We start from the raw sequence: 20167 nt of genomic DNA, 5'->3' as shown, positions 1-20167 counted from the left end.
GTGATTGTCTGAAATTTTGTAGCAAATCACATGTTGGTTGGGGGCAATATTTGGAGTGCAAGAAGACCAGCCCTGGCCTGGAAGAAGGTTGGAGATGCCCATCACTGGAGGGGTTGAAGAAAAGGCTGGTCAGAAGTCTGCCAGGGCGGGGAGGAGACCATAGATGTCCTGCAAGAGCACCTATTTGTCTGAAAAATGGTGGTTTAAGTGTCTGGGCTGGGTGAAGGAACTGTGGCCAGGGCTGCTGGGTTTGGTCTCAAGCCCTCGGTGAGTCTGCTGTTGATGGTCAGGGCTGGCAAAGCACTGGAAGTGTTTTTCTTTCTGAGTATCCCTTAATTAGCTGAAAGGGAACGCTGTCAAGTACCCAACTGGGAAGGAAAAAAGATCTTCATGAGCCTGTGACTGGCCCAACATTTTGCCTCCATTTATTTTCCTCCAGCGTCTTTGTTTTCCCTTTGAAAAAAAGGGTGTTTTTCTCTGTTCCTCCATTTAACTGCTATTTATTTGCTGGTTAAGTGGAAGGAATTCAACTGGGATCAGCCTGGCTCCTGCCAGCGACTGGAGTTGGAAAGTTTCAGTGGGGGAGATGTAAGAGCAGAGCCAGGGGGTTGTTTTCCACCCGCTGCTGGTCCCTGCATCATGTCCAGCCGGGCTGGGTGGGTTTAATTCTCCTGTTTTTTCACTGGGATGTTGACAAGGGCCCCTGGGAGTTGCAGTGGGAGGTGCACAGACCCAGACCAGAGGGTTTCTTCTTGCTGTTAATGGGAAACAGAATATGGCTTGGGAGAAATTTGGCAAAGAGGAAAACATTTCTGTTTCTTCCAGCTTGGAAGAAAAGCATCCTTTCTCACCCCAGCCCCTCCACAGAGGGAGGAGGGTTCCCAGATATGGCCCAAGTGGGGTTTGATGGAGAGGAGAGGAAGTGGCCGGTGATTTTGTAAGGGATGGAGCAGACTTGGGCCACCAGCAGTGTTTTGGGATGGGTATCAAACCTACCTCTCATCAGGGGTTGGGAACCTTCCCACCTTCTCTCAGATGAAAAAAGGGTTGTGGTGCCCCAGGTGCTTTCACCTAACACTGTAACTTTTTGGGGTCCTGCAGCCATGTCTTGGGTATATCAGTGTGTAGATGGAAATGTGATGCTAGCTGTAGTGGTGGGTTGGTTTGTGCTGGCTGTGGGCACCTGCAGAGTTGCAAATGTACTGGGCCAAAAGATGAACCACTGACCCTGGCCAAGCTGCTCCAGGCTAAGGAAATATCATAGCAACCACATTCATGGGATGGCCGGGAGGGAGCTGGGGTGCAGGTAAGTGTGAGGCAGGGGGTGAGGTGCTCCCAGAGTCACTCTCCTGCCCTTCTTGGATTTCAGGTGTCCCTTCTAAAGTGGCAGCACTCATCTTTGTCCCAGGCTGGGCAGTAGTGGCTAGCCCAGTCCTAGTGCTGGTGTCAGGCTGGGATGGGCGAGTAGGCTGCTCCTCATGCTGCTCATGTCCTGGCATGGACCACTGATTCCTCCCTGCCCTGTTTGCAAACATGATGGTTTTGCCTTGAATGGTTGAACATGTCTTGCAGAGCCATCTCCCGATGCTAGTGGTCTCCAAAGGGAGAAAATGTGGTGGGGTGAAATCCTGAAGCTCCATCACCCCCCCCCTTCAGCTGCACTGTCGTCTCAGTGTCTGTGTGCTACAGGAACTAGTTACCAGTATGAGTCTGTCAGCTACAAGAAGTGGTCATGCTGGGAATTTGGAGGAGATGACATGTTTCAGGACTGAGGGAATAGGAAGAGGGTTACCACTCTCCTGCTGGGGACAGGAGAATGGCTGTGGCAGGACATGAGTGCCGAGATGTTCCCAAGCAAATGCTTGTTGTGTGCTTGTACAAGAGACCAGAGGAGGTTAATCATAGTCAAAGCCCAGTGAAGTTTGACCAGGTCATGACTTTTCCAAAGGCTGACCATTTGGGACGTGCAGCAGCAGATGTCTGGGGCCACAGCTGACCCATGTCATCCCCCTGGAGTTAATCATTGCTGTCAGCTCTTGGACCTGCCTGGCTTTGATGATGGGAACTTCTTCCCCAAAATCAAGGTGAGAAGCCAGCGCATACAACCTGAAGGAAACCCCAACTTGCCAAACTGCATTGGGCTGCAGGGAGCTGGGCCCCCTGATCCTAGCTCTGACCATGACTCTGACCCAAACCCCTGTGCCCAACACTGATCCTAGCCCAAATTCTAACCCTGTCCCAGACCCTAACCCAAACCCTAATTCTGACCTTGACTCTGACCATAACCAAACCTCTAAACCAAACCCTGACCCTTTTCTCTCCCTTTCATTTTATAAGGTAGACATAGGGTTCATTGCCCAACATGGTCATGCAGAGTGGGGCAACCTGGAGCAGCTACTGGCAGCTCCCCCATTCTCAGCACTTATCCCAATGGGCCTCATGCTACCAGCTGCACTTGGGACTGGATCAGGAAGGAAGGATATGATCCACTTTGGACACCCAGTTCCAAGTGCTCAGGGCTACTCATCCAGCCCTGAGCTACTGCACTAGGAGATATGTCCTCTGTATGCCAGGGGTGTGTAAATCAGAAGTCACTCTAAATGAAGCCCAAGAATCACAAAACTTGGGTTCCATGGAATGATAGAATGGTTTGATTTGGAAAGGACCTTAAAGATCATCCAGTTCCAACCCCCTGCCATGGGCAGGAACACCTTCGACTAGACCAGGTTGCTCAAAATCTCATCCAGCCTGGTCTTAAACACTTCCAGGGATGCAGTGTCCATAGCTTCTCTAGGTAACCTGTTGTAATGTCTCTTCACCCTCACAGTAAAGAACTTCTTCCTAATGTCCAGTCTAAATCTCCCCTAATCAAGTCCCAAACCATTTTGACTTGTCCGGTTGCCACCGGCTCTTATAAATAGTCCCTCTCAAGCTCTCTGTAGCCCACTTCAGGTGCTGGAAGGCCACTATAAGGTAATTTTGATCCCAAGTCCCTGAGGTGGGTTCTCTAAAATGAATCTGGGGACTGTTGGAGGTTTCCCCACATTTTCCCCACTCTTCTGCTGCAGAGCTGCCAAATAGGTGGGGACTTCTGTCCTTCCGATGAGTGTGGGGGGACATCCAAGCTGCTGTATGGCTGGGAGAAAAATGAGAGGAAAAAAAAGTAAGGAAAGATGCCAAAAATCAGCAGGAAGATGCCAGGGTTTGGTACCATGTGTTTGGGTGGGGGGGGGTCAACCAGACCCCCAGCTTTTCCTGCGGTTCTGCACTCACTGATGGTGTTCCTGAGGCTGGAAAGGTGATTTTGGTTTATTTTATTTTTATTTTATTTTAATTTTATTTTCTTTTTTATATGTATACACACACATTTATATATATAATACTTTCTTCTCCCCGTGGGTGTGTTTTGGAAAGGGGCTTGGGAACAATGAGGATTAACAAGCAGATAGAGAATTAAACGCAGGGTTTGAGTCTTCAAATGTGTGCAGATTGCAGAGCCTGTGGTGGTGCCAAGATAAACTCTGTCAGGAATAAACATCGTTTGACATGAAAGGCTAATTACAGATTGGAGCTCCACGGGTGGGAGGAGGGAATTTTCACCAATTAAAAGGGAACTTTGCTGGGTTTCATCAAATTGCTGCATTAAATTGCAGCCAAAGGCTGGTGAGGTGTTTGACAGGGCGGTTGAATAAGGGGATGCTCGCCCTCCAGGACATGCTTTTTGGTTTCCCACCAGTGCTAAAAGGGTTCTGCCAGCTCATTCTGGCAGGAGCTGCATGAGGGCACTGGTTTCACCCAGCCTCTGAGAGCTGCCCTCTAGGCACGCAGCCCTAGGCTTCCACCCGGAGAGGTGGACCATGGACAAACTTGGTCCAACACGACATCACCTGAACCACCCAACATCAGATGAGATGGGACAGCAAGAGCTGCATCCTCCTTGAGGGTGTAGGCCATGGAAAAACATCTAGATGGAATATGGTGGATGGGAGCCCATGTGGAGATGGAGTTGTTGCAACCATAGCTCCTCTTTGTTGGGTAACTTTAGTGTGTGGTAGGTGAATCATCTCCCAAAAATTGTATGCCAGAAGGCAACACAGAGAAGAAAAACCTTCTTGGCCTGCTGAGGAGAGTGCTGGGGAGAAAATTCCAGCCTGGGCACATGGTGGGTTTCAGCTGCAGAGCACATGCTGCCTTGTTGCTTTTGGATGGATTTCACAAGAATTTGCATTTCTGGACCAGCTCCGGAGCCTCCAAGGCTGAGCAGAAGCTGGGCTGTGGACAGGGAGGACGTGATGCAGCTCAGACATGATTTTGAATGCCATTTTGCTCCAACCTGGGTTGAATTTTATGGTCTTGGGATGAAAGGATGGCTGAGGTTGAGTTTCTCCAAGACAGTCAGTACAGAACTTCAGGCAAATACTCTGTGCCTGCTGCTTGCCAACAGAAACCACAGATGTGTCTCCATCCATACTTAATGTGGCTGCAGGTCAGCTAATATTGGGACTTCTCTCTCACATAAGCTGAAATCTGTCACTTAGTGGTTATAGGAGGTGGCCTGAGCATCCTCTCTGAAAAGCTGCCTGAGTCCTTGAGGGCCAGGGGAGCCAGAGAGGCTTGATCAGGAGGGATGTGGTAGAGTTTTTAAAGCAAAGTACATTCCCACCCTGCTTTGCTCAGATGCCCTGGGCTCCTGAGACAGTTAAAAAAATACTTGCTGGGTCTGGTGTCTGAGAAGCTGTTGTGTTAGCCATGGTCATGGGTTCATGCCATGGTAATGGTAGCTCCTACTTCAAAACCCACTTAAATGCATTCATGTGTGACTTACCTTAAGTGGTCCTGCTTTGTAGGGGATTTGGACTTGATGATCTCTGGAGATCCCTTCCAACCCCTAGCGTTCTGTGATTCTATGATTCACCTATGACATTCACTTTTTTCCTTAGTCTCTCCTAATCCTAATCCTCTCCTAGTATCACCACTAATGGGACACTGTAAGGGTCTTTAGTCAGACCTGGCCTTGAATAATTCCTCTGAATCATGCCATTTATCCCAATTTTCAGGTTGTTATGGAATTATTTTTGAAAGAAGGGAGGAGGGAGAAGTCAGCCAAACCTGATAAAGGAGGACTTTGTTCTGAAGCTTTAGGGTATGGTACCAAGCAGGGCTTGCTATACAATTAATGAGTTTAGCTGGCTTTTAGCTGCACATGATGCATGGTAGCTGCCACCACAGCACCCCAGCACCACCTCCCATCTGGCCTGGCTGCTCCTCAGCTTTGGTTTGCTGCTCCTCAGCTTCATTTCCCTTCCTGCTGTGCATTGTGGTGGCCTCCTCAGAGTTTGTGTCTGCCTTTATTTAAGCCTTGACCAACCCTCCCTGGGATGGGCTTGGTCCACAGGGGCTGTTGAGCGCATAGAGCCAAGCTGTTGGGAGCCTTTCAGGCTTTGAGCAAGCAAGAGAATGACGCAAATTGCTTGTTTAGGGCAGAAGATAAAACAGCTGCTTCATTTTCATCGCAGATGTGGTGCGAGCAGCACTCATCAGCTCTGTGGAGGCAGGGCACAGGCAGCTGCTTTCCCACAGTGTCTGCAAATGACAGGGCCACCAGGTTGCTTGGGCAGCCAGGTCACTCAAAAAGGGTGGGCTAGGAAGGGCTTTTGAAGATGTGTGATGAGGTTTGCCATGCCAATAGTTTCCCTGACAGCAGAAAACATGAGTCAAGAAAGTGTGTCTCACAGGAGAAGAGCAGATGGGGAGGTGGAAGTGATTCACCTTTGACTGCCCCATTTGTCACAGAATGATAGGGGTTGGAAGGGGCCTTGGGAGATCATCTGTTCCAAAGCCCCCCCCCAGAGCAGGTGCACAGTATGGTGTCCAGACAGGCTTTAATGACTGCAGAGATGGAGACTCCACCTCAATGTGAGGAGAAAGTTCTTATTGTAAGGATGATAGAGCACTGAAACAGGCTGCCCTGAGAGGTTGTGGAGTCTCCTCTGGACATTGTGATACTCAGCAGCCTGCTATGGGTGACCATGCTTTATTAGTGAAGTTGGGATAGATGATATCCAGAGGTCCCTTCCAGCCCCTACCATTCTGTGATTCTGTGACACCCACATTTTAAGCATTGATAAGCATTGAGAAGATCTGCTTTCAGTCTTCTCTAGGCTAAAAACCCTCCGAGAAGTGCTTGGGGAATGTCCCCTTCTGCAGCCTGTCCCTGTCCTCTCCTGCAGTTGCCTTCTGCTGGCTGCGCGGCGCAAGCGGGAGAAGCCAGGGGAAGCGAGGGAAGACACTTCCTCCAGCGACGGATCTGAGGTCACCTCCTGGCCCTTGATCCCTCCAGCCCGGGGTATGTGGGTCAGCGGGGAAGCACAGCTGAGAGCGACGTCCCTTCCTTCGCTCTCCCTGGGGACCCATTTTTAAAGGAACAAGTCTTACGCAGTGCCATTTTTAATGGTGTTTTTTGGAACAATGAGCTCAATACCAGGAGGTTTGGATCTGCGTCTCCGAGTGGGGATGTTTTCTCCGGTTGTTTCTCACCTTGCCCTACTCTGCCATGCCCAGAAAGCTTTCTCTGCTTGGCAAAGTACCAGCAAGGCAGGAGTTTTTCATCCTTTTTTGGGTGGCTTTGCTGGAAGGAAAGCTGATTTGATGTGTAGGACTTGCTTGTACCAGCCCCAAGGACCCTGCCCACCTCTTGCTGCCGTGAATGTGCAGACATGGTGCTCACAGACCTCCCTGGACTCTCAGTATTGCCATCCCCATAGAACTGTAGAATGCTGTAGGTTGGAAGGGACCTTTAAAGGTCATTTAGTCCAACTCCCCTGCAGTCAGCAGGGTCAGCTCAGTCATCATGGTCAGTTGACCATTGTAGGTTGCCACCCCCACTTGCCAGCCTTCCTCTGCCATGAAGTCCCCAGCAGTGTCATCCACTGGCAAGAGGAGGACTTGCTGGCCAAGGCATGCCTAGTCCCAGAGCTCCTCCAGCTTGATGATATTGGGTTGGTAGGCAAATGAGTCCTGTTAAGGACAGCTTTTCTTGGCCACATTACCCTCGTCTTCTACACCACTGCATCCTGCCCTTGAAGATCTTCAGCCAGTGTATTCCTCTGTCCATGCGAGGTTGCTTTGAACCTGCCGTGGACCAACAGTTTGACTGTCTTTAAGTCAAGGTGGGAAGGAGTAATTTGCAGCACTTTAGCTGGAGCTTTACCTTGTGTGATCATGCTCTCCTTGGTGATTCTCTTCTCCAGCAAAGGGACCTAGGCCCATGCTGAGCTTTTCCCAGGTTCAGGACCAGCAGGGAGGTTCTGTCAGCTCTGGAGGAAGCTGGGCCTGCAGGTGGCCTGGACTTGGTTGACAGCTCCGGCTGCTTCTGTCCCCAGCCTGCTGTTGTACCTCTGAGACCAAGCAGCAAGGATCTGGGTGGGGTCATGACTCTCCAGCTGCTGTTTTATTGCCTCCAGGAGGGGCTGTGTGTGGGAGCAGAGCAGTATGGACATGACTGGTCTAGGTGTAAATCACAGTGCCAAGCAGGGTCAGCAGAGGGACAGCATGCATTGAGAGGCCTTTGACCAAAGTTATCTTTACTCCTCCTTGCAAAAGGAGAGTGCTTTAAATACCCTTTTAAAATTATTATTCTCTTTTAACTAAAAAAGTGGTTTCTGAAGCATTTGGTATTTCTGTGAAGGCATGCCTCAGAGATGGGGTTTTGCTGGACCGTCACCAGCCAAGTCCCACCATGGCACCCAGTTCAGCAGGTCCAAAACCTGCCTCTTCATCTGGCATTCCCAGGAGGTTGTTGTACTTGCAGCACCTTGATACTTGATCAAGTCTTAACCTGACTCCTGTCCAAGTTCTGTGCAGCTCTTGAGCTCCTTCCAGCTCTGTCCTCAGCTGGATTTGGTCCATCATTTCTTTTAGGATCTGCTTGATCACACTGCACTGCTGATAAGGCTTCATGCCTCTTGTGGGGGCTTGTCTTTGTGTGTTTCAGTATCTCACCCAGGTTATCAACCAAGGAGGGTTGTGAGGTGTGGCTGGGCTAGGAATTAACCATCTCATCCAAACCTTGTGGAAATCAGAAGCAAAGATTCCACTTTTTTTCCCCCTGTGGGGTTTACATCAAGTCATAACTTCTCCAGCATCAGAGGAGCAGCCCAAGGGAAGTCCTGACTCAAGCTGGTTAAGCCTCATCTGGTTTCTACCGGAGGAATGACTACTTCTGCCCTTCATGTCCAGGAAAATCCAGGAGAAATTTCAGTGCTGCCTTACACAGATTGCCAAAAATAAACCCTTCATCCCAAGCAGACCCAAGAACTCCAGCTCTGTGTCTGGAAGGGCAGGTTTGGTGCTACACCTTACATGTTACATGAACCCCATTTTTTCCCCCAACTTATGGTCTCTGGTCTTCTCCAGCTTTGTCCTGACCCACGTGAAAATAGATCATCACCATCCCAATGGGGCTAGACCAGGGATGGGTGTAAATTGTGTGATCTTCTCCTGGGAGGCTTTTTGGATATGAATCACACCAGGACCAAGGCAGATTTCTCCTACTCTTAGACTTGGCCATGGTTTCTTCCCAGCACTGGAGCTCGCCCAGCCCTCCTGGCTTCCTGGGGCTTCGCTGGGAAGCACTGGGAAGACAAAACCCGGCTCTGGAAGTGGAGCTATTGTTCTTACTAATTTTAACTTGATGTTCTTCCCTGAGCCTATTTTTATTCATTGCTTGTGGTAAGCCCTTTCTCTAAGGTAGAGCAATTTGCCATAGGACTCTTTCCCCCCACCTCCTCCATGTGTTTACCAATTTGAATTGAGCCATATCTCCTCTTTCCAACCCCAAAGCTGGAGGAGGTCTTAAGCGCCCATTGCTGAGCTTTGTGCCTTTCTCTTTGCTTTGATCTCTGCAGGTGAGTGTGCCTTTTATTTTGAGATGGGGGCCCAGAGATTGATACTGCTTATTTGCATGTAAATCCTGGGGGTTATTAAGATCAGAATCTGGCCCTTTAAATTTAATACTTTGCTTTATGCTTTTATTTCCGCGTTTCTTAAAGTAATTTCCAAAAATAACAAAACTTCAAACATGACAGGGCTGTCTAACCTTTTACTGCCTTGGCTGGAGTAGAAGGAACATTTCTGGAAGTATATTATCCAATTTAACGAGCCTTTCCCATCTTGGCTTTGCTCCCACCCCTCACCCCCTCTTCTCTTGGAGTTGTTTTGGACGGCTTCTTGGAGTTGTGCCACCTAATCCTATTAGAAGGACTTGCATTACACTGTGTCTTGTGTTTATAACCAAGAAAATCAGCTGGAGAAGGGGGGTCCTCACCCTCTCCCTTGTCCTTTTGCATCTTGCCCGGTGTTGAGACAAGAGCCCAGCGAGTCCCATGAGGTTCCCGCGCAGCCTTTGCTTTGCTTTTTTTATTCCTCCACTTTGCATGTATTAAGGAAGATCTTGGAGTAAATTGAGTCCTTGCAAACTTATAATTAATTTGGACGGGTCAGTTCTTCCCAGGCTTCTTTGTGTGGCCTTTTCTGAAAGGCAGAGAGGTTGTTAGAGAGTTGGGATTTGCTTTTTCTGGCTGTTTTCTGAAAAATCTCACAGCTCTTGAAGGATGAGTTGTTGTGTGGGGCTGGGCTAAAAGGGTTGGCAGAGCACTTGGTTTGGGTGCAAAAGGAAAACAACCCTCCCCCCCAAAAAAAAAGAATAAAAGAAAAGCAAGGGGCACATGTCCTGTGGGCTGTGGGGGGCAGGTCATGCTCCTGAAGCTGGGAGATGCTCCAAGAGGTCCCTTCACTCGGGTGCTGGGTAGGACTGAGGGTCCCTTGTCTGTCTGTCCATCCTGCCCTGCCCCGTGCCTCCCCAAGAGGACCTCTTGCTTCTCCTCAGAGCTGGTAGACTGAGATTTTTTTTTTTTCCTTACCACATTGCTTTTCTTGAAAAGCTGCCTTTCCTCCCCAAAGCAGTCACAGAAACCATTAACAAGAGAAGGTGGAGGGCAGGGAGAAGATGACAGGCTGAAATAATCTGTAATAATCTAAGTGTTTGTAAAAAGATGTACAGACAGTGGTTTTCTCCAGAGATGGGTTGGAAAAAGACATGAGATCATGATCCTACTTGGGCATCACTGGGCAGGGCCAGGGATGTGATTTAACCTGGCACAACCCATGTATCTCCCATCAGCCCAGCTGCAAGGAAGGAGCCCCACTGAATGTGGGACAAAGGGGTGGTGAAGTAGTTCTTACTCTGGGGAAGCAGTAGATGAGTGTGGCACCTGGAAATCCAAACACTTCATAACCAAAACCAGGGACCAGGGTGCTCTTGGGAACTTGGGAACCTTTTGGCCAGGGAGGTAGAATCATGGAGTCATAGAATTGTTTTGGTTGGAAGAGACCTTTAAGATCATCAAGTCCAACCATTAGTCCACCACCTAATCATATCCCTCAGCACCACATCTACACAGCTTTGAAACCCCTCCAAGGATGAGGACCCCATCACTGGCTTTGGACAGTCTGTACCAGGGCTTGGCAACACTTCTGGGGAAGACGTTGTTTCCCATGCCTAACCTAAACCTTCCCTGGTGCAACTGAGGCAGTTTCCTCTCACTCTGTCACTTACTCCTTGATAGAAGAGACCAACCCCCACCTGGCTCCAACCTCCTTTCAGGAAGTTGTAGAGAGCCAGGTCTTCCCTCAGCCCCATGTCTCCATCACATGGGTGAACAGTGAGGTGCTGCAGGGTGCACCCCAGCCATGACACCAGTGGGCTGCATGGGTGGTAACCATGCTAATTAACAGTGTGAAGGGACTACCTCTCTGCTGAGACAACCTTCAAACCTGGAGTAGGTCCCTGGTTGTTCCCCTCCTGGCCCCGATTTGGTATCCCACCTTGACCATTGCTTTTTTTTCTTTCTCCCCAGCATGGGTTGGCTCCTTGGCCATGGGAATGATTTTCTTCTGCTCTCCTATTGTCAGCATCTTCACCGACCGGATCGGTTGCAGGACCACTGCAGCCTCAGGAGCTGCCATCGCCTTCATTGGACTCCTCTCCAGCTCCTTCACCAAGTAAGGCTGCACAGGGGCCATCCAGCTCCTCAGCAAGCTCCTCTTTCTCACTGTTCCCTGCAACCCCTGCTGCCTACACATTGCTGCTGCCTTTTGGGGCAAAGTAGGTGGTTTCCATCCAGATGAGAGGTCTCCTGGCATTCCTGCAGCCCACGTGCACTCAGCTTGTTTCTCTCCAAATTGAACCAAGTTGCTCTTTTGTCCTTACATAACAAGAGAGTAAATTTTACCTGGGTGAAGAACTTTGTTTTATGGGATTTCAGCCCTCAGGTCCTTCATTTGATCTTTAAAACATGCAATGAAGAAGTTGGCACACCTCTTGCAGGCAGCTCCAAAGAGACGCTTGTGGACAAAACCATTCTTCTTTGGAACTGATTTCACATTTGCAACTGGAAGTAAATTAATACTTAAAATAATATTTGATGTTTTATACCTGGCAAGAGGGACTTTCCATGCAGGGCAGATGGGAAGGGGGACATAGAGGGTGATTGGAGCAGTTTGTGCTGTTCCTGCTCTAGCTTGGCAGTTTGAGGGAACATGGGGTTGGTTCTGCTCCTTGTTTTCCATGGCTGAGCCCATGCCGTGAATTTCTGCCGACAGGGGCTCACTGGTGTGCATTTGGATGGCAGTTTACCTGGTTCAGTGTGAGAAGCTTGCCAACTCAAGATAGCTGCATCTTTGGGAGAACAAAAATAAGTCATCTCTGTGGTCTTTTATATGATAATCATTGGAGACACCACCCAAAACATCACTTGCCCCATTTTTTTCTGAATAGAAAAATTGCTATGGGTTGGATTTCACTTTAAATCAATATTTGTTTAATGAAAATGCTTCCAGAAGTGGGACTTCTGAAGCAAGCACACACTACTTTGCTGGGGTATGGCTTGCCTGTGCTGTGCTCCTCCCTGTCCACCCTGCCCGCATGGGTCAGCAGGGCCCCAGTTCCCTTTTACTTTGGTCAACAAGACCCTCGTGTTCACCCTAACCTTAGTTCCTTATGTGATGGGTCCCCCCAGTCTCCAGATGCGGGAGCTCTGCATTATGTTGGGAGGTGTGACACTTCTGAGAGAGGATCTACTCAGTGTTTATCAATATCTAGAGGACAGAGGTCAAGAGAACAGGACGGGGTTCTTTTCAGTGGTGCCCAGTGACAGGACAAGGGGCAAGAGGCACAAACTGGAACCCAGGAGGTTTCATCTGAGCAGGAGGAGAACTTCTTTGGTGTGAGGGTGCTGGAGCCCTGGAGCAGGCTGCCCAGAGAGATGTGGAATCTCCTTCTCTGGAGAGACTCCAAACCCACCTGGACATTGTAATCCTGGGCAAGCTGCTGTGGGTGCCCCTGCTTTAGCAGGGTATTGGACTAGATGATCTCCAGAGGTCCCTTCCAAACCCCACCATGCTGGGATTCTGTGATTCTGAGCCTCCTGGCAAAGCCTTAGGGACTTGGACTGATAACAGTGAAGGGGAACTTGGGATGCTAAAACCATCATGGACAGCGGCATTGAAGGAATCACCTTCAGTGACTTCCTCTGCAGATGCCACTCCTTTGTGTCTCAAAAAAATAATTGTAATCAGAGAGAGCACAGTTGGTGCTCAGGGAAGATATGCCCAGGCTCCTGGGAGCACAGATCACAGAGCTTTCCGTAGAATCTTGCATTCCTTCTAATGTGCAAAGCTTGGAATTTTGCCCCCACCTTTCTATTGTAAAATGTTCATGCAAAGAAAAAGAGCTCTTGGGACCATGTTGCTGCCAGTGGTTTGTTATGTTGGGCTCAAAAACAATATCAAACAGTACAGGCAGAGAAGAATATTGTTTCCAGGGAGCTCTAGAGCTGAAATCCCCATTTCCTGCCTTCTTGCTCTTGATTCACATTCCTTTGGCTGCCTTTTAAGGGAGAAAGGAGCCCCTCTGCAGCTGGACCAAGGCGAGGGAAGCTGCCTTCAGCACAGCCCAGATGAAGGAAGAGCAGCAAAGCTGTGGGATTTGGCAACCTTCCATCTGGATGGTGAAGGCTGGTCCCAAAATTCAGAGCTAACAGCTCCTGTTCACCCAGAACAATGGAGAAGGGGGTGGTGTGGGGTTTTTTTTGGTCCCTCTTCCCAGCTCCCTGCAGCTGGAGATGACGCACCCAGCGCCGGCTGGGCTGCATGCGAAGGGAGCTGTTGTGCATGAGCTGCAGGCTGGCTTTGGTGGGCTCAGGCAGGGCTGAATCAAGGCTGATCAACCCTTTAGCTCCTGCTTTCTCTAAAATGGATTTGCTTTGGAGCAACAGCTGTTCCCAGCATGGCACTAAGCTGATCCAAAAATACTTCCAGCTACCAAGCCTGTGTGGCAGGACCCCATTTCTTCCTACTTTCAAAATATTAGTACTTTTATACAAACCCCCCAAAATAAGGAAAATATGATGAAAAGCAGAGCTCTGGGGTAGGCTGACGTTTTCTGGCTGAAGTCCTAGTGCAAGGCAGCAAAGCAAGGAAAACTTCTCTTTGACATCTCCTGTACTGCTGATCAGCTCAAGAAACTGCAGATCTTATATGCCCTCAAGAAGAGGGAAATCCCAGTTGTGCTATGACTTCACCTTCCCTCTAGCTTTAAGGGGGATGTTTTAGCATGAGAAATTGGGGTGGTAATGTGTTTTAACATGAGGAATCTGGGATTTGACTGCATGACCATTCTATGAATCGATGAATGGGAGATGATGGCTAGTTTAGCAGGGCTGTCTTCGTATGACTCCAGTGCTCTCCCAGCGGTCCTTTTCTGCACTATTAAGCATTTTGTGGTGGGGGCTGAGTCCCTTTTCATCTTCTCTTTCCCCTCTGCAGTTTCTGCCCAGTTTCTCCTGCAGACAGAAATCTCCCACACCACTGCCAGAGGGGCTGAACAAGGGCTGGTATCACTGCAAGCTGTGAGAGGCAACCATTGGAAGGACACCTCCATGTTCCAGGAGGTGTCGTTATCCGTGGGAGACCTCATTATCTGCAAGAGTCAATGCCACCCTTCCAACCAGAGAGCAGCTGGCTGAATCAGAGGGTGGAAAATCTTGGCTCAGAAGCATGGCTGAAAGGAGCCACTGCTCATGGAGGGATGTCTTAGCATGAATGGGAAGCAGATGAGAACCATGGCATTTGTCTCCACTTACTCAAATTCAGCTTAGCTGTAATACCAAAGCTGGTGTGACCAGCAGAGATGGCCAGGGCTGGTGTGTGGGAGGTCAGAGACAGCCTACATAGCCCAACTGCTTGTCTGGCTCCAGCAGAGAGGGGTTCTGATGTGGCTTTGTTCTGGAGTAGTTGGAAATTGCTTTTCATGACAGTCATTTGTCTTGGAGCCCTTGGGCACAGTGAGCATGTTCTGTTTTCTGCTTGGTTAGCTAAAGAGGCAAGCATGTAATGGCAGGAATGATGTGCTCCTGATGGTTTTCTTGACTTCAAACTACTCCACTAGGTCTGGGCTGCTGTCTTCTCCTTTGCTTCGTGAGCACCATTCACTGTTTCACAGGAGTGTGTCTGAGTGTTGGAGTAAAGGCCCAGCTTGTGCAGCATCTCTTGCCCCATGAACTGCCCAAATATTTCCATCTCACTCTCGTGCCATGCGCTAATTCATGGCAGATTTTGCAGCTGAGTGTATCGCATGGGGATGAAGGAAAAATCCTACATCTGGAGGAAAGTACAACAGGTTGTTGGCACCACCTAACCTTAGGCTCCTTTCTGAGATGCTTCTGTTGGGAAAACCAGGCTGGCAGTTGGGAAAGGGCTCCTTCCAAGGGCCCTCAGGACTTTCCACCTGTTCTGTAGAGCAGCCACTTCGCTCCCTCTTCAAGTGCAGCCATCAATGTAAGGTATGAATGAGATCTATTAACAGACTAATTGAAACTCCCAGAGGAGCTTAAAGAAGAACAACTTCATTAACCAGCCTGGAGCCTGGGCAGAAACTCAGTGTTCCCTTCTTAAGTGCCTAATAACCATGAGGGTTGGTGCCTTCTGCTTTCAAACACTGGGTTCAGAACGGTTTCAATTAGTTCTTCCATTGGAAAAATGGGCTAAAAATAGCCCATCCTGCCTACCCTTAGAAAAGTTTTCTTGCTGTAATTTAAAAACCATTCCAGTTAGGTCAGCTTCCCAAGGAGAGCAGGTTGGCTGCTGCTTATTCCTCCTTGCAGAAAGCACTCCCCAGCTAGACTTCATTTTCCTGAAGACTTAACTTGCCAGCTGTGAAATGAGGATAATCCTTGCTTTAGCTAAGGATTAAGCTCCTTGAGGTCAGACTGTCTGTGTAGTACCTGTGGTATTTGAGACCTGGGTCTTGAATCCAGGTTCGCAGGACCACAAGGGAGAAGGTTTCCTTATCTCCACCTACCATAACCACCTTGATGTATTTTTTTCCCCACCAGATCTCTGGAAGTTCGTTATTTCACCTATGGGATCCTCTTTGGCTGCGGCAGCTCCTTTGCCTTCCAACCCTCACTGGTCATCCTCGGTCACTACTTCAAGCGTCGCCTGGGCTTGGCCAACGGCATTGTGGCCGGGGGCAGCTGCCTCATCTCTGTGCCGCTCCCCTTCTTCATGAAGGTGGTCGGGGAGGCCATTGGGCTGGCGCATACTTTCCAAATACTCAGTGCCTTATTGCTCATCCAGATATTCTTGTCCTTGACCTACCGGCCCATCTTGCCACCCTCTTGTGACTCTCAGCACGATGGGCAGGACAAGCTGGGCAGCCGGAGTGTGCGGCAGCAGTGCTGGGCTCAGACGCGCAAGTATTTCAACCTGAGGGTGTTCCGGAGAAAGACCTATCGGATCTGGGCCTTCGGCATTGCTACTGCTGTCCTGGGATATCTCGTACCTTACATGAACCTGGTAAGAGCCCTGGCTGGGCCTGAAAGGGGAAGGAGCTGAATGGGCTCCTCTGTGTGAATGAAGAGAAGGTGGGAAGGTGGAGATGGGCAGCAGGGACAGAGCCACCAAAATCCTGGAGGCTTTTTAATGCTTCTGTGTGTGCTCTGTGTCTCCCAAGAACAAGCATAGGCGGTAGGAGAGGAGGGAGCTGTTGGGCTGGGGAAATGTGCAGGTCAGCATGGTGCAGACATGAGGCTCATGCAACTACCTCCAAAGCCACAAGCCCTCTGTGGGAATTCTCCCTTTGGGGGTATGCAAAGGATTAACTTGCTGAGGATTCACCTCCTTGCATCCTTCCCTCCATCCCAGGTCAAATATGTGGAGAAGCGCTTTCAAGAAACCAAAAAGGACTGGATCCTCCCAGTTTGCCTCGGAGCCATGTCAGGGCTGGGGCGCTTGGTTTCAGGTCGCATTGGTGACTGCATTCCTGGGCTGAAGAAGATTTACCTGCAGGTGCGTTGTGTCCAACCCTCCACAGAGCTGCTGGCTAACCACTGAGGATCAGGGCATCTCTGCAATCACTATCAACACTCTGCTTAATAACAGCCAGCCAGAGATCATGAACCCTTCTCTGACCGCTGCCTGACACCCATGTCTGCTGTTAGGGAAGAACATTTACTACAGAAAGGTGTACAGAGAAGTGACTCACTTCACCTGAGGTCTCAGTGGCCATTCAGCAATCAAACTCTGTGGTTCCAACTCTTCCCAAGCTGCTGGACGTCCTGTCACCTGCTTGTGGTTTTTGAAGAGCAAACTGCTGAAATCTAGCAGCTAATCCAGCAGATAATCCTTCCTAAAGCTTCTTAAAAGGTTATTCCTAAGGGCCTCTCTGAGATGAGAGCAGAGGATGCTTCCCCCTGTACTGGGCACTGGTGAGGCTACATCTCCAATACTGGGTTCAGTTTTGGGCCCCTTAGTCCAAGAAGGTCATTGAGGTGCTGGAGCAGGTCCAGGGAGGGGCAGTGAAGCTGGTGAAGGGTCTGGTGAGAAGCAGCTGAGGGAACTGGTGGTGTTCAGCCTGGAGAAAAGGAGGCTGAGGGGAGGCTTCTCCCTCTCTACACCTCCCTGAAAGGAGGCTGGAGCCAGGTGGAGGTTGGTCTCTTCTCCCAAAGAACAAAAATTAGATGGGATGAGAGGAGACAGCTTCAAGTTGTATCAAGAGGTTTAGGTTGGACATGAGGAACAATTTCTTCCCCAAAAGCATTGTTAAGGCCTGGACAAGGCTGCCCAGGGCAGTAGTAGAGTCCCCATCCCTGGAGGGATTTAAAAGCCATGTTGCTGTGGTGCTGAGGGACATGCTTTAGTTGTGACCTGGCAGTGCTGGGTTAATGGTTGGGCTTCATGATCTTAAAGGTCTTTTCCAACCAGAAGAATTCTATGATTCCATGATGGATGGCATGAGTTCAGAGAAGGAAGCAATGTCATTGCCCTGTTCAGTGACACTTCCTTCTCTCCATTGCCACTCATTCTTCACCCCAATGACATGCCCACTTTTGTCTCTTTAGGTTGCGTCCTTCGTGCTGCTGGGCATCCTGTGCATGATGATCCCCCAGTGCCGAGGGTTCGAGGGCGTCATTGTCATCTGCCTCTTCCTTGGCCTTTGTGATGGCTTCTTCACCACCATCATGGCTCCCATTGCCTTTGAGCTGGTGGGACCCATGCAGGCATCCCAGGCCATAGGGTACCTCATGGGGCTGATGGCTGTGCCCATGACCGCAGGCACACCAATAGCAGGTTGGTAGCACTGTGGTGTGGGACCTGTACCCATCTGCTGGGAGGGAGAAGATGCTTGTAGAGCTTTCACCCACGCTGGTATGACACCATAGTTTTGAATGCCCTGGCTTATTGTGTTGCATGGGGTTGAAATCCAGGTGTAGCATCACTCCCTGCTATGTTCTGTAGCATCTTAGGACCTTTCTCCAGGCTGGTGAAAGGTGACCAGTGTAAGAACAGTGAGAGCAACACAAGATGACTGTCTGAAGCTGAGCTAAAAATTGACAGGTACTAGTTTTCTAGAAGTCTTTTTAGGTATCTGGAGGCTGATTGCTGATCATCAGGTTCAGCCCTTGGGTTATTGAATCAAAGTTAGAGATGGGGACACCCAAACCGCTGCCTTCTCAAGACTTGTGTTTGTATTTAAGCACAGTAATAACCACAATGTCCTGAAGAGTGAGCCCTTGGCCAAAGCTGACCCTTGGGCAGCAGAACATCTTCATCATCAATCACTGAGCTAAAGCAATATAAGCACCTCTGGTGGGAGGATTGTTGAGGCTCTCCTTCATGGCTTCCTTCCTACAAAATACTGGCTTCATGCATCCTTTAATCCAGGGCATAAAAACTCCAAAGAATGCAAGGGATAAAAAAGATTGTTTCAAAAACCCAAATCTCCCCAGATGGTGGTTGGAGCAAGCTGCAGCTTTCAGTCGAAGGAAGAAACAGGTCAGTCATTAGACTGAGGTGGCTGTACTGAGGAAATGGCCCCCAGTTCCACCAGGGGATGTTTAGGTTGGATATTAGGAAAATTTCTTTACTGAAAGCATGGTCAGGCATTGAAACAGGCTGCCCAGGGAGTCACCATCCCTGGAGGTGCTCGAGAACTGTGTACACATGGCACTTTGGGACATGGTTTGGTGGTCATGGTGGTGTTGGATTGATGGTTGAACTTGATGATCTTAGAGGTCTTTTTCAACCTTTATGAGTCTGACATGTGGCTATACCTGGTGTGGCTGTAACCACCTTTGTTCTTCCCCTTCAGGATACCTCAATGACTATTTTGGGAATTACGATGCTGCCTTTTATTTCGCTGGCGTCCCCCCCATCATCGGCGGCTTGGTGCTTTCTGTCGTCCCACTCATCCATCAGAAGATGCTGAAGAAGCAGCGCCTGGATTCTGGCAAAGACAAGATGCTGGTCTCGGAGGCGGTGGTGAACGGGGAGCTGCTGCCAGGCTGTCCTGCCTCTGAAGCCCCCATGTAACATGTCACCGACAGTCACTGTGGCCACCAGCAGCCTCTCCGTAGCCCAAGCACAGGCTCTTTTCTAGGCAGCCCCTTTGTCCAAAAAAACCCCCACAAAAAAGTTCTTCTAGTTAAAGGCTTTTAACTGGAAAGGCTCTTTTTTGGGGGGACAGTTTTGATTTCAAAGCCACCTTTGTTGTTGTTTTTTTTTCCTCTAACCATTTTTCTAAGGACAACCCTCACCAGGATTCAAACTTGATCCATCTCCTGCTCCTCACCCCCACCCAGTTTTCTATACATCACAACAGAGGTTTACAGCTAATAAATGCCTTTTGAAAGCAGGCCACAGATGGAGCTTGTTGAACATTGCAGCTGTCCATCCTTCTCCTCCGGTGTCACTGGGGTGTCACGTCCGAGACCACCCCCTCCCCGTCCGGCACCGGAGGCTCTTTTGGAGCCAGCAGCTCTGAAGGAGGAAACGCTGCTTTGGTCCGATGCACAAACCAAATAAATGGTCGGCAAGTCCTGCTTTAATCTTCTTCTCTCCTCCTTTTCCTCTGCTCTCCCACACCCCCAGGGAGCTGCAGCTGGGACCATGGGGAGCTCAGCCGGCTCCGGTCCTGCCTCTCTCATCGGACGGAGCCGCGCGGGAGCATCCCCTTCCTGCAAAATAATATGCCTTAAAAACGCATGGACAAGACCAACAGGTCCTTCAGCCACTTCCCACCCCTGTTATCTCATCCTGCAACTAATGATTGACCTTTTGAGGTGCAAAAGAGAGGGGCAGCTTCCAGCACAGCCCACAGTGGGCAAGGCACTGAGATGGGGACTTCAGAGGTGTTGAGGCATGTAGGGTCAGGACAGAGTCCCTTGAGTCTGTGCCATGCCAGGAAGCAACTTCCTGGTACCCAGGGATGCAGAATGTAGCCAACTTAGAACATGGGGGCACCCATGGGTGCAGGGCTGCAGCCAGCTTGGGTCACAGTGTGTCAACACTCTTTTGGGGGGCTGGTTGGGTATTATGCAGCAATAACCAAGAGTCAGTAGTGACCAGGGAAGCCTGGTGTTCCCAAAGGATGCCCTGGTAGCATTCAATTCATAGCCCAGTGCTGTCCCTAGGGGAGATGGCAAAAGCTCAAGGACATAGCCCAGCCCCATGGGTATCCACCACACAGAGGGAAGTCAGAGATCAGTCTCTGTAGAAGTCTCAGCTCCAGGCATCACTAATGAGTGTGGCACAGAGCAAGGACAGTCCT

General features: G+C 49.7%; 1 protein-coding gene across 1 annotated transcript in view; it reads left to right on the top strand.

Annotated features, from left to right (window-relative positions):
* SLC16A2 (solute carrier family 16 member 2) overlaps nt 1-19863 on the top strand; it is a 42250-nt gene extending 22387 nt beyond the window's left edge. Inside the window, exons 2-6 of the mRNA XM_009900403.2 lie at nt 10917-11061; nt 15453-15915; nt 16264-16407; nt 17460-17688; nt 18710-19863. Coding sequence (XP_009898705.2) covers nt 10917-11061; nt 15453-15915; nt 16264-16407; nt 17460-17688; nt 18710-18930 — 1202 coding nt within the window. The 3' untranslated portion in view covers nt 18931-19863. The remainder of the gene's footprint in view (nt 1-10916; nt 11062-15452; nt 15916-16263; nt 16408-17459; nt 17689-18709) is intronic.
* The last annotated feature ends 304 nt before the right edge of the window (nt 19864-20167 follow it).

The sequence above is a fragment of the Dryobates pubescens genome, chromosome 18, assembly GCF_014839835.1.
Source record: "Dryobates pubescens isolate bDryPub1 chromosome 18, bDryPub1.pri, whole genome shotgun sequence".
Classification (NCBI taxonomy): Eukaryota; Metazoa; Chordata; class Aves; order Piciformes; family Picidae; genus Dryobates; species Dryobates pubescens.
The sequence above is the reverse complement of the archived record's forward strand: the minus strand, read 5'-3'. Positions and strand labels throughout refer to the sequence as shown.